Source organism: Xenopus laevis, chromosome 4L (genome assembly GCF_017654675.1).
Source record: "Xenopus laevis strain J_2021 chromosome 4L, Xenopus_laevis_v10.1, whole genome shotgun sequence".
NCBI lineage: Eukaryota > Metazoa > Chordata > Amphibia > Anura > Pipidae > Xenopus > Xenopus laevis.
Genome location: NC_054377.1, coordinates 133,067,818 through 133,089,676, shown reverse-complemented (window position 1 = coordinate 133,089,676; position 21,859 = coordinate 133,067,818). Strand labels below are relative to the sequence as shown.

The 21,859-nt window shown below is 42.2% G+C and overlaps 1 protein-coding gene across 1 annotated transcript in view; it reads left to right on the top strand.

Annotated features, from left to right (window-relative positions):
- Positions 1–681: 681 nt before the first annotated feature.
- The window catches only part of chst13.L (carbohydrate (chondroitin 4) sulfotransferase 13 L homeolog), a gene marked incomplete at its 5' end in the record, with an annotated part of 30,285 nt that continues 9,107 nt past the window's right edge, over positions 682–21,859 (top strand). The window contains 1 exon segment of the mRNA NM_001087418.1: positions 682–909. Within this exon segment, the coding sequence (NP_001080887.1) occupies positions 840–909 (70 nt within the window).

The window sequence follows — 21,859 nt, the reverse complement described above, 5'->3', positions numbered from 1 at the left end:
AAAATGATAGTTGATCCCAATGTTATTAATAGGGAAAAAAGCTTAATATATAGGAAGGCCGGTATTTTATTCCAGAAAAGGTGGCAACCCTATATACATTTACAACATTACAGAGCATTTGTTTATAGACGGGGTCAGTGACCCCTATTTGGAAGCTGGAAAGGGGCTGTAAACATTTTTTTAAAAAAAACTATAAAAAATAAATAATGATGACCAATAGAAAGGTTGCTAGAATTAGTCATTCTATAATATTCTAAATGTTAATTTAAAGGTGTACAGCCCTTTAAGTTTATACAATACTTTTTTGCTAGTATAACTTAGCCTTTAACTTTAAGTGACACATGAGTTGAGGCTACTTCTTTGTTCTCTGGGACAAGGAATCTGCTACTTCCCGAAATAAAGCAGCTCAAAGTTGCCGCCTGTATGATTCTTTAGCCCCCCCCCCTCCTATACTCTGGTTGGTTTTGTCCGCTAAGAGAAACTTTACAGAGAACCTATAGCCTCCCAGGTTAGACTGTGCCACGTTGAATATAGGGGGAGCGTATCTGTCCCAGCTCCGAGGGCTGTGCATTCAGTGCTCATATATCTTTCCACCGTATTAGCATATGCTATGGTTCAGCCCTCAAGTCTCCACAGTAGAGGGGGAGGGCTCAGGTAGAGTTAGATGTGCGCCCCCCACGAGCTGTCTTGGTACATTCCTTTGTGGGTTCTGGCTGAGGAGGGAGAGAAAGAGAGAGAGAGAGAGGGGTGCGAGTTAGCGGCGGGAGCAGCTCGCACTCTCCGGGCAATGATCACCTGGGGTCGGGACCTTACGACTCGCTATGAGGAGAAGCAAAGTGATGGCCCTGGCCACCTGCCTGGGATCCTTCATTTTGCTCATATTCTACTTCCAGAGCCATTTGGGTTCAGGTAAGAGGAGGGAGCCCGCGGGGAGTGGAGGGTTTGGGTTGCCCTTTACTGCTGGGGTCGGGGGAGCCTGGGAACCATTACTATTAACTGTGGCTTCCTGTGAGAAACTCACTGCTGGGATAGGGATAGATTGTAAGCTCTTTAGCGGGATTTCTGGGGGTAATTGCTGAAATTCTGTTGGGTAGATTGCAAGCTCTGTGGTACAGCACTGACTTTCTTCTAGGTTACATCTCTGAGCTACAGCTAATGACTCTGCCTTCCTCCCAGGGGTCATTATTATATCAGCCCCATGCTTTAGTAGGATTTCTGGGGTAAACTGGAAGCTCTGTGAGATATATGCTGATCAGATAGTCTGTGGAGTAGTTGTAAGCTCTTGGGGACACAGAAGTGACATTCACAATGCACCTCAAGTGTCTTGGGGGGGGCCCCGTTATGTAAAGTATCTCCCTTGTGTTCGATATTTAAAGTATAAGGGATGTCCAGTTGGCGGCCCTCCAGCCGCAACTACATGATGGGAGTTGCAGTCGAGAAATCCCTGGGCAGTAAGTGGGTCCCCTCTTAGGGGCTGCGTCTGTTCCGGCTGAATTCCAGGTGCAGTGACCGAGAGACCCGGCTAAATGCCAATGTCACCGAGTCTAGACCGAGGACTTTCTGCGTGGGACTGAGATCAGTGCAATTCTTTTCCCAAAGCCACAAGAGAACTCCCAGCATCCCCTGACAGCCTCAGAGACGTTGGCCATGTAACAGCTGGAGAGCCTCAGGAGGGATTGACTTTCGTGTGTAGAAAAAAGCCAGCTGTGCTTTTATTATGGATAAATGTTTTCCTGAGCAAAAATGAATACTTGGGTGTGTGTGTAACCAGATTGTAAGCTCTTGGGGTCAGGTCAATGTTAAAACCGTATTATCTACGACTATCCCGGGCGTGCATGTGGCTGTCTGCCTAGTTAAGGTTTAGCCGACATTCCAATAAAAAGACCTGTCCCGCTGTTTATTTGTGATTTCCGATCCTTTTTCCTGATTTGTAAAATGAAAGGGTTAAATTATCACCCCCCCCCCCCCAGTGAAACCTCAGAGGTTATTCTTAATTCCCTGTGCCTGGAAGCTGAGGAGTTAACTGTATTAAAGGCCTTTTTGTGAGTGTATATGGAATATCCCTGTATTTGCGTTACCTCCCAGTCCTGCCCTCCAGGAAAGTTTCTCTATTTACTGACAAGACTCCCTAATGAAAAGGATCTCTGAGCCTCCATTCAATCTTCCAGCCGCTGCCTGTTTTAATTCACTTATTTCATAAAAAAAACACGTTTTGAGCTCTTGGAGTCCCTCCAAGTGCAGATGATTTGGGGCTGGCATTGGCGTGTCAGAATTTGGGGGTCATGTAGAAATAGAGGTTCAGGCAGAGACTGGGTGGAACTGGGGTCTCCCTGACACATCGCTTGCACCAAGCCAGTCCTCTTTGTGGTCACAGCACAGAATTGTCTCTGTATCTCTCCTAAAAACGTGCTCCTTTCTGTGAGGTTGTCATAGGATTCTGTCCATGTCTGTCTGTAACTCTGTGTGTCTGAATATTGTCTCTGTTTCTAGCCAATGTAGGTCTGTGTCTGATTGCATACCTGTGTTCTAATTCTATAAGATCTCTATATCTGTGTCTGTTTGTGGTCAGTGTACCTCTGTCTCTGTGTATCTGTGTCTGGCCACTGTAGGACTGTCTCTGTGTATCTGTGTCTGGCCAGTGTAGGATTGTCTCTGTGTATCTGTGTCTGGCCAATGTAGGACTGTCTCTGTATCTGTGTCTGGCCAATGTAGAACTGTATCTGTGTCTGGCCAATGTAGAACTGTCTCTGTGTATCGGTGTCTGGCCAATGTAGGATTGTCTCTGTGTATCGGTGTCTGGCCAATGTAGGACTGTCTCTGTCTATCTGTGTCTGGCCAGTGTAGGACTGTCTCTGTCTATCTGTGTCTGGCCAGTGTAGGACTGTCTCTGTCTATCTGTGTCTGGCCAATGTAGGACTGTCTCTGTGTATCGGTGTCTGGCCAATGTAGAACTGTATCTATGTCTGGCCAATGTAGGACTGTCTCTGTGTATCTGTGTCTGGCCAATGTAGAACTGTATCTGTGTCTGGCCAATGTAGAACTGTCTCTGTGTATCGGTGTCTGGCCAATGTAGGACTGTCTCTGTGTATCTGTGTCTGCCCAGTGTAGGACTGTCTCTGTCTATCTGTGTCTGGCCAGTGTAGGACTGTCTCTGTCTATCTGTGTCTGGCCAGTGTAGGACTGTCTCTGTCTATCTGTGTCTGGCCAATGTAGGACTGTCTCTGTGTATCGGTGTCTGGCCAATGTAGAACTGTATCTGTGTCTGGCCAATGTAGGACTGTCTCTGTGTATCTGTGTCTGGCCAATGTAGGACTGTCTCTGTGTATCTGTGTCGGGCCAATGTAGGACTGTCTCTGTGTATCTGTGTCTGTTCAATGTAGGACTGTCTCTGTGTGTCTGTTCAATGTAGGACAGTCTCTGTATATCTGCCTTTATCTGTGTCTATTGACGAGTGTCTCTGTATATCTATGTCTGTTTCTGGCCAGTGTAGATCGAGACTACCAGACTAATAGCTACTCTGCAACAGGGGTTTACACTTTAAAATCCACACCAGCTCAGGCTTCATTTACAGAGACATCTGGGGGTTGGGGGTCCTTTTAACACAAAATATTTTACAGATGACATCACTGCCTGTCTGCCTCTGCCCCTTCCTTAATTCTCTCCCACTGAACATACATTTGTTTATGGGATGTTTAGGCAGCCTGTTATTACATACTAGAGGAGAACTTAGAGTTTTTGTGTGAGCTTGTTTCCCTTTATTGGCTCCAGGCATTTTTCCTGCATGTAGCCAATGACTATACATGCCAATATTTTATGTTAAAGGAGAACTACAGCTTAACTAAATAAGTAGCTAGAAATGTACATTATGTTTTGAGCTTCTGTACCAGCCCAAGGCAACCACAACTCTTTAGCAGGGAAGATCTGTGTCTTCAAAGATGCCCCAGTAGCTCCCCATCTTCTTTTCTGCTGATTCACTGCACATGCTCTGTGCTGCTGTCACTTACTGAGCTTAGGGACCCACTCACAATATACAGTACACATAGAATAGAAATGTCACAATATAAGGCTGATTAGTAATTAATACAGATAATTACTACATGGCAGCATAGAAATCAGTGCAATTAGCATCAGAATTTAATAATCAGCCCTGTAGCATCAGTTTATATTACAGAACAACCTCATTTTTTGCTTGATAATTAGTGACGACCCTCAAAGGTGGTCATAGACGCAAAGCCGCCAAACGAGCGGATCTTTCCCTGATATGCCATTAACGAGCATGGCTATATCGGGGGTAATCTGAACATTCAGCCCTACAGCCGAACGATCCGATTACGATGTGCAATGGGTTCCAGCGGGATTGGTCGGGTCAAAATCAAACCTGTCTGATCGACCAAACAAACGATCTCCTCTTGTTTTGTTACACCAATCTTCTGGGGAAAGTTACCGACCCTGTCTCAGCCCAAACTGCCATTGTCTCTCTGGCTGGCTGCAAGTCGTCTTGTCACCTCCTGTAGACTGAAGGTGTTTACTCTATAAGGGCCCTAGAACCATCAAGAACTACGGTGCATTCTGGTTTTAATCAATACGTGACAGCTGTGGGAATATTGTTGAAACTGGCACTTTATATCCGCAGCTTTCCGAACTATTAAAGCACGTTCCTTGCAACAGGTTATACCATTGCTACACAGACTTTCCCCTGCCTGTGTCTATATTAAACAGACTTACAAAGGGTTGCCTGGTTGCTGGAGGGATTGAGTCCAGTTTGTAGTTGTAAACCGTCTTAGAAAACATTTGTCTCCTTCGCTAGTTTTAGTTTGAAGAATTACTTGTTTAAATATTTTGGACTAGGATAAGAAAAGACCAGGATCAGATGGGTCTGTTCGTAGCAGAAAGGAGGAATAAAACCATGTTGCTTTTTAAATGATCTTGCAGTGAAAAATAATGTGTGCCTCATCGCTTACCCTTTATCTTAGCTTCCCTGGGGGGCTCTGCTATTTAACCCTGTTATTTAGCAAAACATTGCAATGTAAACTTTCCCATGCATATAAAATACTCCGTACAACCCTTTTCCTGGCAGTGTACAACTGTTTCTGTACTAAAAAACAATGCGTTCTGGCAAGAAGCAGCAGGGATTTTGCATAGGGTCATCTTCTTTTCTGCCAATAAAAATGGCACAGTATCTTTATCTATCCATCTATCTATCTCTTTTTTTAATTTTACGTGTTAACTTTGAATAGGCCACATGCCTTCTATGCTTTTTTTTTATGAATGGAAGATGCGGTATTGATTATCTCAGCAATCATTATGGGAGCTTCCATACAAGGAAGTAGCAGAACACAGAAATGTGTTAATACAGCTATATTTAGTATATATATATCATAGAATGGGTTGGCTAAGCTGGACAAGACACAGTAACATAGTAACATACTAGTTGGTCGATATTAAAAGAAAGCCAAACTTCGACGTATTTCCTACTTTGTTTCTATGCGTTATATTTATATCTATCAATGCATGGAGACAAAATTCTTTTAGTAAACAGTGGGCTATGTAGGCGGGAGAGAGCACAGTTAGCAATGAAAGTGTTTCGTACTGAAGGTGAAACTGTAAGATATATAATGAATAAAGTACCCCCTCTTGTAAAATATAAGGATATTATAAGTTACCGAGGAGTTTCATGACCATATAAAAACACGAGGCCGAAGGTCATGGAACTCCGGGGTACTTTATTATAATACACAAGTTTCAGTGAGTCATGTGACAGAAATGACATCAGAACTCACCGTTTATAACTGATGACATCAGAACTCACCGTTTATAAGGATATAATTTACAGGATATTCATGGCTTTTGTGTATTATATATTAGATAGATAGATATAGATATAGATATATATATATATATAGCGAGATAGATAGATATATATATATATATATATATATATATATATATATATATATATATATATATATATATATATATATATATATATATATATATATATATATATATATATATATATATATATATATATATATATATAAATTAGGGATGCACCAAATCATGGATTCGGTCATGATTCGGCCTTTTTCAGAAGGGTTCGGCTGAATTCTTCTTCCCGGGCGAACCAAATCCTAATTTGCATATGCAAATTGTGGCAGGGAAATTGTGTAAAAAGTAAAAAATGTATCCCCTTCCCACCCCTAATTTGCATATGCAAATTCGGATTTGGTTTGGTATTTGGCCAAATCTCGTACGAAGGATTCAGGGGTTCGGCCGATTCCAAAATAGTGGATTCGGTGCATCTCTAATATATATTCTCGGTGAATTTCTGCACTTTGCCGTGTAAAAAAATTTTTGACGCCCGTTGACTTTAATGCAGATCTCCCCTGCTAAAGGGCTTGGGCTGGTACTTGAGGCAGGATCAATTTTTTTTAATCTTTGGCCCAGCCGCAACTCCCACCACCCAACCAGAAACCCAACACTGCCCACCCCGCCTGCTACTACGAATGCATACTCATCCACTATTTAGTAGTCATGAGCAAATTTATTCGCCAGGCATGGATTCGCTGTGAATTTCTGCACTTTGCCGTATAAAAAAAATAGTTGCGTGTAAAAATAATTATGACGCCCATTGACTTTAATGCATTAGGACAAAAGTGTTGCGCTTATAATAAATTTTCCCGTGCATAAAAATTGTCACGCATCAAAATTATTTTGATGCTCATTGACTTCAATGCGTTTTGTTTCTCGATTTTTCCAGAGTATCGCAAATTTTTTCGCCAAAGTTAAATTGGACAGATTCCCTCATCACTACTGTTTAGTTTCCTTTATATACCTGCCACTGGGTAGCACGCTGCTCCTAAATGTCTGCCACCTTAGACCCGGTCCTTTATGACCTTCCCACAAATCCAGGCCTGATTTGCAGCAAAAAATAAATACATTTTAAAACAATTCACACACAAACATCATTCTAACGCTTAGTGCTGAAAGTGGCACAATCCTGACTATGAATATGTTGGCCACTGCTTGCATTTGGACGTGTTGACTGCAACTCTCCATGTTAATGCTACGTGCTGTTGTGCATGAGAGCTATGGTGCAGCATTTCTACTTATATATACGGGTCATATGGTGGGTGGTGACTGCTGTATGTTCCAATAAAGTTGGATCAGAGTCCTCTAAAGTGTTCTGGTTCTAGACATCACATGTATTTGCTCTCCTATCCATTCACACGCACAAGAAATAGTGAGGACAACCAGAAAAATGGCACCTGGACAGTAAGTGCTTATTGGTGAGAGTAGGAATGTTATTATCATAGGGCTGCTACACGTGGGAACTCTTTAAAGGGATACTGTCTTGGGAAAACATGTTTTTTTTCAAAACGTAACAGTTAATAGTGCTGCTCCAGCAGACTTCTGCACTGAAATCCAATTCTCAAAAGAGCAAATAGATTTTTTTTATATTCAATTTTGAAATCTGACATGGGGCTAGACATTTTGTCAGTTTCCCAAGTGCCCCCAGTCATGTGACTTGTGCCTGCACTTTAGGATGGAACTACTTTCTGGCAGGCTGTTATTTCTCCTACTTAATGTAACTGAATCAGTCTTGGTGAGACTTGGCTTTTACTATTGAGTGTTATTTTTAGATCTACCAGGGAGCTGTTCTCAACTGCTATCTGCTTCCCATTGTTCTGTTGTTTGGCTGTTGGGGGGTAGATATCACTCCAACTTGCAGTAAAGAGTGACTGAAGTTTATCAGAGCACAAGTCACATGACTGAGGGCAGCTGGGAAACTGACAATATGTCTAGCTCCATGTCAGATTTTCAAAATTGAATATAAAAAAATCTGTATGCTATTTTAAAACATGGATTTCAGTGCAGAATTCTGCTGGAGCAGCACTATTAACTGAAAAAACATGTTTCCCATGACCGTATCCCTTTAAGCAGCAACAGTTCTTAACACTTGCATTAGATTTGCTCGGCTTTCCTTCACTCTATATTTTACTTTTTCAGATGATGTTAAGCAGATTTCCCTTGGGCTGGCTGGGCAGCTCTCGTTTTTCAACCTCATCTGCTGTGTAACTAGAATGATCTAATATGTGAATGTGCTTGGAGCATGAGGTTTAATTATCAGCCAATTTCCTTAGGGCAAGGGCACACTAGCGTATGGAACGCTTCTCTCCACCGCTCTGCTCAGCTCTATGTAGCCACACACAGACATAACTGTACTTTTTAAATGCAGATCGAGGAAACACTGATTTCAGCGCATCTGCTTCTCTCTGCCTTATTAATATTCATCAGGTGGAAAGAAGCATTCCATATGCTAGTGTGCCCTTGCCCTTATAAAAAAAATCTGTCCATGTATATCAATGTCTAGGGTCCATTTCTGTGTGCAGAACTGTTTTTCTCCTGCCTAGTGTCTCCCATTTACACCCCTACAAACTGATGTTTAAAGGGGTTGTTCACCTTCAAACAACTAGTTGTATTCAGATAGATCACCAGAAATAACGACTTTTTGCAATTACTTTCTATTTTCTATGTGTCACCGTTTTTCTAATATTGAAGTGTAAATTGTTTTCACCTTCTAAAGCAGCTCTGGGAGGGGGGGTCGCCGACCCTGTAAACTGTTCTAAATTGATACATTTATTTGATACATTTCTTATTTTTGTCCCTGCTGAGCAGAATCTCTGGGTTTCATTACAGGCAGCTGTTAGAATTGATACAATAGTTGCTAATACCCCAGAGATGCTGCTGAGAAATGGATCAACTAAATTGTAAAATTGTAACAGTTTAGACTCTGCGCCTGAATTACTGAGCTGCCAGACACCAACATCAGAGACACGAACATTATTATTATTATTATTAACATGTATTTATATAGCGACAACATAATGTGTAGCGCTGTAAAGTAAATGTGATTATACAACTAAATTACATGAATTATATACATAGAACATATGGAGTTACATACATCACAATCAATACCGGTACAAAAGGTGAGGAAGGCCCTATGTAGAAAGAGCTTACATTCTAAAAGGAAGGGAGTAATACACAAGGTGTGGGAGTGGGCAAGATCGAATTAAGTGGGTGAGAAATGTGGTTCTGTATGTGGTGTTGCGTTTGGTAGTTAAGCAGAGTGAGGGTAGGCTTCTCGAAAGAAGTGCGTTTTCAGAGATTTCTTGAAAGTCTTGAATGCGAGCATGTGAGGAGGTAATGAGAGAAGAGTTGAGTAGCAGGTCAGTAGAGGAGCGTAGTAAGCGGTTGGGTGAGTATATAGAGATGAGTTCAGAGATGTAGGGTGGGGCAGAGTTATGAAGTGCTTTGAATGTCAGGGCCATTAGTTTGAATTTAATTCTCATTTTAAACTTCGATTTTGGAAAAACCGTTAAAAAAATAAAAAATGGAAAGTAATTAAAAAAAAGTCTTTATTTCTGGGGAACAATCTGAAAACAACTGAATTGAAAAAAGTGTTTGGAAGGTAAACAACCTCTTCAAAGTTCAATTCTTTGCTTTCTACTTTCTTGTCTGTCCCTGTTCCCAGAACTGGAGCTGGCCTGGAAAATACCGCAGGCTATATAAAGCAGTCTGTGCAAACACACATGGTCTGACCTTGCTCTCCGCTCTGCATTAACCCCCAGCACAGGGGCCGCCCTCCATTTGTCAGTTTGCTGTGAAAGTTGCAATGTTTTTATGTTTAATTATTCCTGTGATCTCTGATTTCTAATCCTGATGTCAGTCTGTTTGGCCCATTGATGTTAACAGCTGCCTAGTAGGAAATCCCTATAACTATCACATCTGCTGTTTGTCTTGCCTGCTGTCTTATTTCTGCTGTGAAGAGGTTCTTCAGCAGCTGAGGGTGTGGCTTCTATAATGCTGCTAATTGCCAGATTCCTTTACATTAGGGTTGGTTTCTCACCGTGATGTGTATTGCCACATAACCGAATTATGGTGCAGCCTATAGATATGAGCCATTTGGGGTACGTCAGTGATGATGTCACGGGGCACATATTATTAGCAGCTCATATGGGAGTTTAAGGTAGAGCAGAGAGGGCATTTGCTCTAGTATGTTGGTGGGATGTAGATAAAATTGCATTTAGTGATCACTAATTGAATTCCTAGTGATGAATAGTGTTGTGCTTCTTGGGCATACTAAAGGGTCTTAAGCTGGCCATAGACGAATTAACGAATCAACGTACGATCGGACTTTCCCATCTCCCGACCCGCCACTAACCATTCAGATCAAAAACTGGCCCTATACTCAAAGATTCGCTCGTATGGCGACATCGCCAAACGACCGGCTCTTTCCCCAATATGCCACTAACGGCAAGGCTATATCTGGGGTAATTCGAACGTTCCGCCATATGGCTGAACGATCGAATAACGATACGCCAAGGGGCTCCGACGGGTCGGTCGGTTAAAAATCAAACCTTCCCGATCGATATCGTGGCCAGATATCGATCGGGAAGACCCGTCAGAAGCCCCCATACACGGGCAGATAAGCTGTCAAATTGGTCCAAACGACTGATATCAGCAGCATTATCTGCAAGTGTATGGCCTCCTAAAGTCTTACCATTCCAATGAAATAAAGCAGTTAAAGAACAGATCAACCAGTGTTCTGCCCCTGACAGCAATCGTACGATAGACAAAGCTGGTGACAGTCTCCCACTGAAAATCGTACGATCGGCAATACACGCAGAGATATCGGCAGGCGACAGAAATTTTCTAACCTGTTCGACCAAACCGCCGGACCAGTCCGATCTCCGCCGGACGAAAAATGTCGGGACTCTCCACACATGGTCCGAAAATCGTACGAATCCATTCGTACGATTGGATCGTTGCGTCTATGGCCAGCTTTATTCATGGTTGGCATGATGTTGTGCCTTGAGGGTGCAATGATTCCATTAGTTCTGCAATGCACAGGGTGTGTGCGAGGCCAAAGGGTTTGCATTTAATAATTAACAGGACTGTATCCTATTAATTTCCCCTTTGGCAGAATACAAGGGCTATAAATAACTGTTTGCAGACAGAAGGTTCCCTCTTTTTTATATTTGCATTGGTTGATATTAGATGAGGCTGTTCTAATACTTATCCTTGGCTTTAGTAATGAGCAGGCTGAAAATAATAGAACCCCCAGCTATAGGATCTTGCAAAGGCTTCTCATACATTTGATGGTATGTGAGAGAAATAAGCAGGATTAAAGATAACCGCTCCCAGCTCACCATCCTCATCGGAGAAGCGGCACAGTCCTCAAGCGTTCCCCAGGCCTCAGCCGTACTACTCAAAATTGGGACAGCAGCACTTAGTCCAAATAAAGTAAATTCAAATAATAGTCTTTATTCTAACAGGCAAGAGGAGCAAAACCTGGTTTTTGAGGAGTAAATCTATAAATCTAGATGGGGCTCAAGTACAGAACAAATGCTAGAAACTGCAGGTCTGATTGGGTAATATCATTTATATATATATATATATATATATATATATATATATATATATATATATATATATATATATATATATATATATATATATATATATATATATATATATATATATTTCACCTTCATTAGCAAAACTGCAATAACTGAAAAAAACAAATATGTTCAAACTTTCATAACCTGCCAAATTTTGTAAAATGAACATGGTAATTAGGAGGTGTGGCCACAAAAATGGGCCTGGTCAAAAAAAATTTCGCTATGCACGCCAACTTTTTTTGTTTGTCCCTCTTTTTATTTCCAAAATGTTGGGAGGTAAGGGTCACTTGAGGTGGCTCCACAGTAGAGTAGATGAAGATACATTAATTGTAGGAAAAACTGAGGGGTCTATTTATCATGCTGTGTAAAAAGCAGAGAGTGAATCATTACCAGTGATGTTGCTCATATCAACCAATCAGATCACTGCTTTTGTTTATCTGTTGAATTAAATGGAACTGATTGGTGTCTGTATAGTGTCAAAAAGCTGTAGAAAGGTCTCCTTCCGTAGAATTGGGCTTTTGGGTGTGATATTATATTATCCTTGAAGTGGTGGAGGCCATTCTGGCTTGCTTCAGGCCAAACATGGACTTTTTAGAAAGGGAACATGTGATGCACCTAGGGTTGCCACCTTTTCTGTATTTCCTATGTATTTGTTTTTTCCCTATTATTAACATTGGCATCAACCATCATTTTTACTGGTCAGGCTGGTAAAATACCGGGCAGGTGGCAACCCTAGATGCACCCAACACTATTGTAGATGAGGAAAAGCAGGAGATGGGTCACAAAGGAAAATGTATCATTATAATGTCTCCTTTGTAGTTTTACTTATGAACAGAGTATAGCCATTGTTCCTATGTGAAAGAATATGGCCACCGCCTTATTCTGGTATATAGTCATGGAATTCCTCTTTGCTTTAAGGCAGCCAAACACAGGCCTTATTTTGCACCACCCAGGAACATTGTTCATGCTTGTGATGCTCCTCAACTCTTTTTACATTTTAATGTGGGTAAAAAAATGTTGGGGACATATGCGTTTGCCCCTGCATCTCCCTTCCCACATTTTGCTCATGTGCGTCAGGAAGGTGGGGAGTTAAACAAAACAGAGGTGTCAGGTTTTGGCTGTATGGAGGTAGATGAGCTTTAGATGAAACCAGATTCCCTTCCCAGTGTAACGTGAGTAATGGTTTAATGTTGGATCATTTGCTGTGTCTGGTTCCATACACCCATGAGGTTTATTGTTTCAAAAATAGAGCTCCGGAGCTGAGCCGCGCATGTATCTCTAAACATTTGCACAGCAATTTGATAAATTGGGACTCGGGGATCCTGTGAGCTCAGACCGTGGTGATGGTGCTGCGGTTGGGAAACTGACCACAGTTTTATTTTCGGCAAACGAGCAAAAAGAGAAAAAAAAAAAAGTCCAGTTACAGTAAGCTCAGTCTAGAGCAGCCGTTCTGCAGCGCCACACAATACTGCCCTTCTTCAGTTTCAAGGTTAACCATTAAAGAGAAAAATTATACTGAGGGTATAAGACTCGATCTTCCGCTTATCATTCTATTTTAAATAGTCAAACGTAATGTGCTCGCTGAATATTCTTTATATTTATATTCAGTTTTGTGGATGGACCGGTATATGTTCTTTGCTCAGCTAAGGTATCAAGCTTTACTCCTCTCCATAGACCGTGTTGCATTGGGATGCCTGGAGCCCACCAGAAAACCCTAGACTGAGGGCCCACTTTCCAAACTATTATTCCTCCTCTCCTCACTTAACCTCTTTATTCTCCTAGTCTTTTATCTCTACTTACTATACTCTAGTCTTCCATTATTAAGCCTTTTTTTTTCCTATAAAGAAATTGGGAACGACCATGAAATAGAAGCAAGAGGCCCACTGACTCCTGGGCCCACCGGGAGTTTTCCTGGTATCCCGGTGGGTCAGTCCAACACTGCCCATAGACAATAAATATAATCTATATGGAGACCTGCATGTGTCTAAAACAGGTACTTCACCCTTGAGTTAAACTGTTATGATGATGTAGAAAGTGATATTCTGAAAGAATTTGCATTTGGTTTTCATTTTTTATTATTTGTGGTTTTTGAGTTATTTAGCTTAATTTGGCAGCTCTCCAGTTTGCTTGCTAGGGTCCAAATTACCCTAGCAACCATGCACTGATCTGAATCAAGAGACTGGAAAATAAATAGGAGAGGGCCTAAAAAGAAACAGGAGCAATCAAAAGTAGCTGTAACAATAAATCTGTAACTTTACAGAGAATTTGAAAAGTTGTAAAGAGTCAGAAGTAGATGGCATATAATCAAAAAAACTATAAAAAAACCAAAAAAACAAAGAAGACAAATTGAAATGTTGCTTAGAATTGACCATTCGATAACATACTAAGGGGCCGATTCACTAAGGGTCGAATATCGGGGGTTAATTAACCCTCGATATTCGACTAGGAATAAAAATCCTTCTACATCGAAGGATTTAGCGCAGATAGCGCGATTGAAGGATAATTCCTTCGATCAAATGATAAAATCCTTCGAATCGAACGAATCGTTGGATTTTAGGAATATCCTTCGATCAAAAAAAGTTAGCCAAGCCTATGGGGACCTTCCCCATAGGCTAACATTGACTTCGGTAGCTTTTAGATGGCGAACTAGGGGGTCGAAGTTTTTTTTAAAGAGACAGTACTTTGACTATCGAATGGTCGAACGATTTTTAGTTCGAATCCTTCGATTCGAAGTCGTAGTCGAAGGTCGAAGTAGCCCGTTCGATAGTCAAAGTAGCCCAAAAAAAACTTAGAAATTTGAAGTTTTTTACCTTCGAATCCTTCACTCAAAGTTAGTGAATCGGCCCCTAAAAGTTAATTTAAGGGCAGATTCGAGGAGATTAGTCGCCCAGTGACAAATCTCCTCTTGTTCAGGGCGACTAATCTCCCTGAACTGCCTTCCGCTTACTAGAATGAAAATCGCCGGCAGAATGGCACTCGGAGCACTTCGTTTTCCGAAGTCGCCCGATGTTTCCTCGTGAGGCAACTTTGTGCGACTTCGTAAACAAATCGCCCCGAGTGCCATCCCGTAATTTTCATTCTAGCCGGCGGGAAGGCAGAAGATAGTTCGGGGAGATTGACTCCCCACAGAAGAGGCGATTAATCTCCCCTAATCTGACCGTGTCTCTGCCCTAATGGTGAACCACCAATTTAACTCTCCACATGCCTGTCCGCAACCCGATCGGACGCCCTCTTCGACAAAAGGAAGTGATGACCTGACCATCATATAATTGAACCCACTTGCTTCCTGAATCCAGGTACCTGCTGTCCACCACAAACCACCTCACTCTACAGCCATTTGCCAAACTCCGTTTTGTATGTGCATATATTAATGCAATGTGCCCATATAGTTTCAGTTTTAAAGGGGAAGTACACCCTGTTCAAAGTAGAGTTAAGTCCTGACTATAAATAAGGTTATGAGCCCCATTTTTATGTAGAATTTAAGTGAGAAAGTATCAATTTCTACTGACACCAGTGGATGAGTGTTATTGAGAAATGGCATTTTATTTGGGGCATTCCAGTGCCTAAGCAGTTAATAAATAAATATGAAAGGCAAGCATCCAGCGGCAGGAAAGTTGTTGGCAGGCACCTGGAATAATAACGTGACCAGAAAGCCCTCTGTGGCCATCAGATGACTGGCCTCTCGCTGAGCCTTGAATGGACTTCTGTGAGACTGCTATAAATCCAGCCCCCCATGATATTTCTGGGGCATGAATATTTAATTCCAAGCACCAGGAGAAAATCTGCTAGGAATTTTCCAACATTCGTTCTCTGAAGGAAAACCACATTATTTAAGGGTAAGGAGAAACCACAAGAACATACCTATACATAATTATTTGTGGTTTTTGAGTTATTTAGCTTTTTATTCAGCAGCTCTCCAGTTTGAAATTTCAGCAATCTGGTTGCTAGGGTCTGTATTACCTTAGCAACCATGCATTGATTTGAATAAGAGACTGCAATATGAATAGGAAAGGGTCTGAATAGAAAGATGAGTCATCAAAAGTAGCAATAACATTAATGTGTTGCCTTACAGAGCATTTGGTTTTTTTTAGATGGGGTCAGTGACCCTCATTTGAAAGCAAATAAATGGAAAAGTTCCTTAGAATTGGCCATTCTAAATCATATTAAAGGTTAATTTAAAGGCAAACCACCCCTTTAACCCCAGCTTGCACTCAGTGATGCCGTCCTATGCCCCTAGGGTCCTGCCCTATGCCCTCTGCACGGATATCAGAGTAGTCTAAGAAGGGTTTGTCAAAGGTAATTCATTCAAGACTGAAACGCAGTGCTCAATCAGATGCTCCTTCATAGAAATCGGAGCAAACATAACAAGAGAACTAATCCGTCATAGTTTCGATAAACAATTACCATGGTAAAATAATAAAAGAGAGTTTTAGTCTCTTTAAATGTCCGTCCTGGGCTTTGTGTTTCCGTTCAATGCTGCGCTAAAGAAGTGCCAGGGAGTGTTGTTGTTAGTATCCTGGTAAATAGTGTTGTTATTGTACTTGCACTATTGTGATCCGTTCTGTTGTTGGTGCTCATTACAGATATAACCAACCTGAATCTTCATGGACTGGTGCAACTGGGATTTTTCTAACTTGGGCTTTCAGGACTGGGATGTCTAAATTGAACTTTCAGGACTGGGATGTCTAACTTGGGCTTTCAGGACAGGGATGTCTAACTTGGGCTTTCAGAACGGGGATGTCTAACTTGGGCTTTGATTGGGATATCTAACTTGGGCTTTCAGGACGGTTATGTCTAACTTGGGCTTTCAGGACGGGGATGTCTAACTTGGGCTTTCAGGAAGGGGATGTCTAACTTGGGCTTTCAGGAAGGGGATGTCTAACTTGGGCTTTCAGGAAGGGGATGTCTAACTTGGGCTTTCAGGAAGGGCATGTCTAACTTGGGCTTTCAGGACGGGGATGTCTAACTTGGGCTTTCAGGAAGGGGATGTCTAACTTGGGCTTTCAGGAAGGGGATGTCTAACTTGGGCTTTCAGGAAGGGCATGTCTAACTTGAACTTTCAGGACGGGGATGTCTAACTTGAACTTTCAGGACGGGGTTGTCTAACTTGGGCTTTCAGGACTGGGATGTCTAACTTGGGCTTTCAGGACTGGGATGTCTAACTTGGGCTAAAATAATCTGAATTGCTGAACCAGAGCTCTGTACATGGGTGCTGCAGGCTTTGTCATACATGGAACTGAAATACAGCTGATTGACCTAAAAGTACTTGAAAGTCGGCAGCATTTACAATAAATCCAATAAATATGAATGTTCTTGTATGTTCTCTTAAAAGGAACCTGCCATTATAAGTCTGTGCCTGCAAACATTCTGCAATGTTGAATATTAACTTTAATGAATGGGATTTTTGACACAAGCTGCTGTTGGCATTAGCATGGCCGTGTTGTTTTTTTTAAATATTTACATTCTGGCTTTCAGTTGGCATCTGGTTTCTAGGGCTTGATTACCCAAGCAACCAGGGAGCAACAAGACTGCCAAACAAGAGGATCTCTGCCCATGTTGGGTCAAATCAGACTGATCAAATAGTTTTTCCTCCCAGCCGATGATTGCACGACTTCAGGAGCATTAGCTGAACTCTTCATAGGTGGACTGAATCCATGGCATGAGATAGCCCTGATACAGTTACTCTCAACCTGATTGATATATACTCTGCACTTTCCAGCACGGAGATCTGTCCCTAGCACTTTAGTCCAAGGGTAGCTGAGTTCCTTTCTTATGGAGTTTATGCATCGGTGGCACATTTCTGGTTGCTGAACCCTGCGGCACTCACTGCCCTTTTTCCTTTCTCGGTTCATTAATTTATAGAGACTTGTTACTTGTGTAGAAATGCATCATCTAGTATTTCCCTGGGGCGGGTGAAAGCAGCCATCTGATTGGATGAGGTGGGTCAATGGACCGAGTCACCCCTTGTCTATGTATCCACGGCTGCTTATGAGCTACATCACTAAAGCTGTGTTCTATTCCCATACATATGTCATGTATATAATATTTCCTGCATCCCCTTAATGTTCGAAATCTGCCCAACCCAAGAATTCTCTCACAAGGAACAGATTTATGTCCGTGACTAGAGGAACGTAGAGAAACCCTCCTTCCCTCGGCCTGCTGGGACAAACCACATATCTCCCGGATATCTCTCTCTGCAGATATTAATGTTGCAATATGATATTAATGTTGCAATATGACATACGGTAACGATTTTATTTGCTGTATGTTGTTACTTCACTTGTTAATGGGGAACAAAAGGGGCAGTGTGTTTTTTTTATATGAAGACCTAGGTGTGCTGTACTGATCTGTGAAGCAGAGTTTGTAGATTCCCCGGATTAACTAGAAGATGCTGAGCCCCACAACTAAAGCTATTGGCGCCCAGCATAGGCCTTGGTACAGTAGGTGATTCATTTCAGCAACATTGGGTCAGGTAGGATATAGGGTCCCCTATTCTGCAATATTACAGACACGGCTGCTGTTTTTAGCATTCTCTGCACTGGTCCAGGCATCCCAAGGCATTATAGAGCTGGAGTCACCTTTAAAGGAGATGAAAATCCAAATTTACTGGGGGGTACCTATACATTGGGCACCTCCCCAGTTTGTTCTGCACTGGGCCCAATAAGATGCAAGGGGGTGGGTGCCTAACATATTGGGGGAATAAGGAGTTATCTGCAATAGGGTTAAACATTACTCTATACCTGTGTGACTGCTGGTAAATCTTTTACTGTTTTATACAACGGTTCAGATATAATTTGCTGGTGTCATGAGAAAATATGGGCAATGGTTGGCAAGCTGGGGAGTCTTCTGGGATGTGTGACCTGTTGCTGGGGGCCAGGAAACCGGTTGCCCTGCTTTACACTTATGGCAATGGCTGCTGGAAGTTGGACAGCCTTTCATTGGAGCACTCCGTCCTAGATAATTGTTTAGATTGGAAGCTCTTGTGAGCAGGGCTCCCATTTTATGATGTAAGGCCCTTATTTGTTATACATTAGTGTAAATTCCTGTGCAACTTGCTGGTGCTGTATAAATAGATGATGATGATGATGGTTTGTGAGTTCATCTTCCAAGCATACAAACTACCCAGTTGCAGGCTGAGTAAGACCTTAGCGACAAGCTTAGTCATAGCTGGACAGCTACAGGGCAAAAAGTTAAATAACTCGAAAGCCAATGCGAGTGATTGACAAAAGGCTAAATGCAAATTTATTTTGGAATACTATTTCCTGTATCACAAGCTGCTCCTTTAAAGGAGAAGGAAAGCTACCAAGGCCAATAGATTAGCCACAATAGTGCAAGCTATAAGGCTATATCTATTCTGCCATACATGAGTAAACAGCTCTAGAAGCCCTTTGTTTGTTTAGAATAGCAGCTGCCATATTAGCTTGCTGTGACATCACTTCCTGACTGTCTCTCCCTGCTCTCTCATAGCTCTGGGCTCAGATTACAGCAGGGAAGGGGAGAGGAGCAAACTGAGCATGCTCAAGCCCTAGCCCTGGAGGTTTAATCTGAAAACAGGAAGTCTGATACAGAAGTCCATGTGTACACAATAGAAGGAAAGAAATGTGGTTTTTCTTTTGACAGAAGACTCAGAGCAGCATTACTTTGAGGGTTTACTGGTGTATTTATATAGACCCTTCTGATAAGGCTTTCTTAGTTTTAACCTTTCCTTCTCCTTTAAGGGAACAGGATCCATTGGGAAATGAATCTGACCTAATCCCACCCTTGAAAAATCCCACTCTGAATTTATTCACCTTTTACCTGTGACCCAAACCTGCTGCTGATATTACATAGAGTTTGGGGCCCCCTATACTGATATCCACAAGGGGTTTTGGGCTGCAGACAAAAGGCTGAAAGGAGGGCGTCATGGCTGAGGTGGCAGGTCCAGCTGTACTGGCATCTGGAGCTGCCACCCAAACTCAAACCAACAGACCCCTATTGTAACCTTATCCTGCCCAACCCTTGGATCCTACGGGTCTCTGATGCACCCGTGCATGACTAAAGCTGATATTTGAAGAAGCTTTTTCCTGGATAAGCTGCAACATGGAATATCATGATGCTGAAATGATGGTTCCCTAAACTGACATTGCACTGTGTCATGTTCCTCCAGGCTCCCAGTAATACAGTATAACCAGATCAATTGATTTGTAGCCTGGAATGTTCTCCTTCCTTCAAAAGAGCATTCTTATTGGTATGAGCTTGGCCCAAACACATGAAGCAACTCGGCTCCACGTCTCCTATGATTAATTGTGCAGTAGAAAAGGCTGAAGGCCATTCATGTCTGTATGAACAGTGCGAATGCTCATTAACATGGAAGAAACTTGTGCAACATGTTGGCCTACATGGCTGCTCACTCAACGAGTCAAGGGCAGTGTTGCAGTATCATTCAGTATCTCTACTAATAACCCCTATCATTAAGGAAAAAGGCTGTATTTACTTGAGGAACAGTTGAGGAGATCTTCAGACTGTTTAGGACAGTCAACTTGCCCCAAATGATGGCTGTGCAAGGTAGTCTCCATATACTTGGTTCTAGGTATCCTTCAGCAGGTCCAATGAGGGGTCACCGGGCCACATATAAAATGGAAAAGGATAGACTGAAAGGTTTTAATATTAAGTAAATACCTAGGCAAATGCAGGACCTGGACCTAGGTTAGATTAGGCTTACAAAGCCCCTTTATTATCTAGATTTATCTTGCGCCCCTGTCAGCATCAGGTATTGTATTTCTTGAAGGCTGTGGCTGAGAACATCCAGATGCCTCTGGGGGTGAGATTTGCTGTCTGTGGATTTATGTCTTTTTCCATTCGGTAGAGAATAACGGTGTCACTTTGAATGAGTTTCAGGCTTGTCCCAGTTTATGAGTTTGCTCTGTCTCCTGCTGCCTTTTGCTTCCCCTTGGAAGACATTTTTGTAATCACGGGGCTGAAATAAATTCCCCTCACAACTTGATCATCTTACATTTGATTTCCGCTGGCTCTCGGAATTCCAATTACTTTTCGGGTCGCTGTAAATGAGGGTCTCTTGCTAGCCAAGTCCTGATAAGTGTTTTTTGTAATCAAGCCATTACTCTGTATGGTCGGGAATCACAAGCTGCTTTACCATTAAGGTTTGCTGCAGTGTAATTGGTTATTGATGTTCTGCGCAATTCCATATCTTCCATTACTGAGACCCCCCCCATCGCTAGTAAAACTTTATAGTGTTGGCAGTTGTGAGAATTGGAGCCAGTTGTGGAAAATCAATGATAAAAAGCCCCCTCCGAAGAGTAATTCCAATTACTCTGAAGACCTCAGAGGGATTTTGTATTGGCTTCAGCCTGACAAATAAATGAATTGGGGCAGTGGTATGGTTTGCATCTCAATGCATGCTGGGATTTACAGTTTAGGCTATGCATCACCCAATCAATATAATGCTGATTTTCATGGTCTTTCACCATTGCTCTTCCAAATTGTACTGCACTTATCCAGTAGTAAATGCCTGCATGGGAACCAATCACAACTCCACAGTTCAAGCATATCTACAGCAATCCAGTGCAATTGTAACTATTGGGTACAGCATTGACTCTGGTTTGCAGCAAAGCTCATCGCTTGATTATGGGCCGGCCTTGTGTTTCTTCAGCCATAGCCTTCCCCCAGCTTTCATTGCCTCAGGCTGACTGGCGGTCTTGCAGTTCAGTGACTTTCTACTCATCCAATTATGCCCTTTTACGGTTGATCCAAAATGTCACCGACCGAAAACGAAGAACACGCTGTACAGGAATGCACCACGTGAAGGAGAGGCAGACAAATGGCTGCTACCGCCCGATCCAATCCACTCAGGTCAGGTGGTCAAACATAGGAAGACATTGATTGTATAACAAAATCAAAGCATTAAATACAAAAATCGGATGCAGGGCAAAGCACGGTTTAGCCCGTTTCATGACTGTGCTAGTCACTTCCTCAGAAGCCAATATGTCAGCGTAAGACTCCTCTACCTCACTAGCCAATAATATCTAGGACCTACAATAAATTTGCACCTTACATCTCATTTAAAGTTCAGACTGAAGGTGTATCTAGGAGAACCGCTAAGAATTCTCCACCACCAAATCTAAGACCTCATAGCTGGCCTTCATGGCTCCAAGTTCTTCGTGGCTCCAAGTCCTTCATGGCTCCAAGTCCCCGTAGTAGAAGTAGCCCCACAGCTTGGAAGCCACTGCTGTAAGGGCTCACTTTGGCTGACAATTTAGGATTCAATGGGATCTTGTAAAAAGTGCTACTATTCAGCTGAATCCTGGACTTGGAGCATCTTTAATCCCTATCCCTGGATATAATATACTTCAATTGTTCGATTATAACTCACTTTTTGCACCACACCTACACCA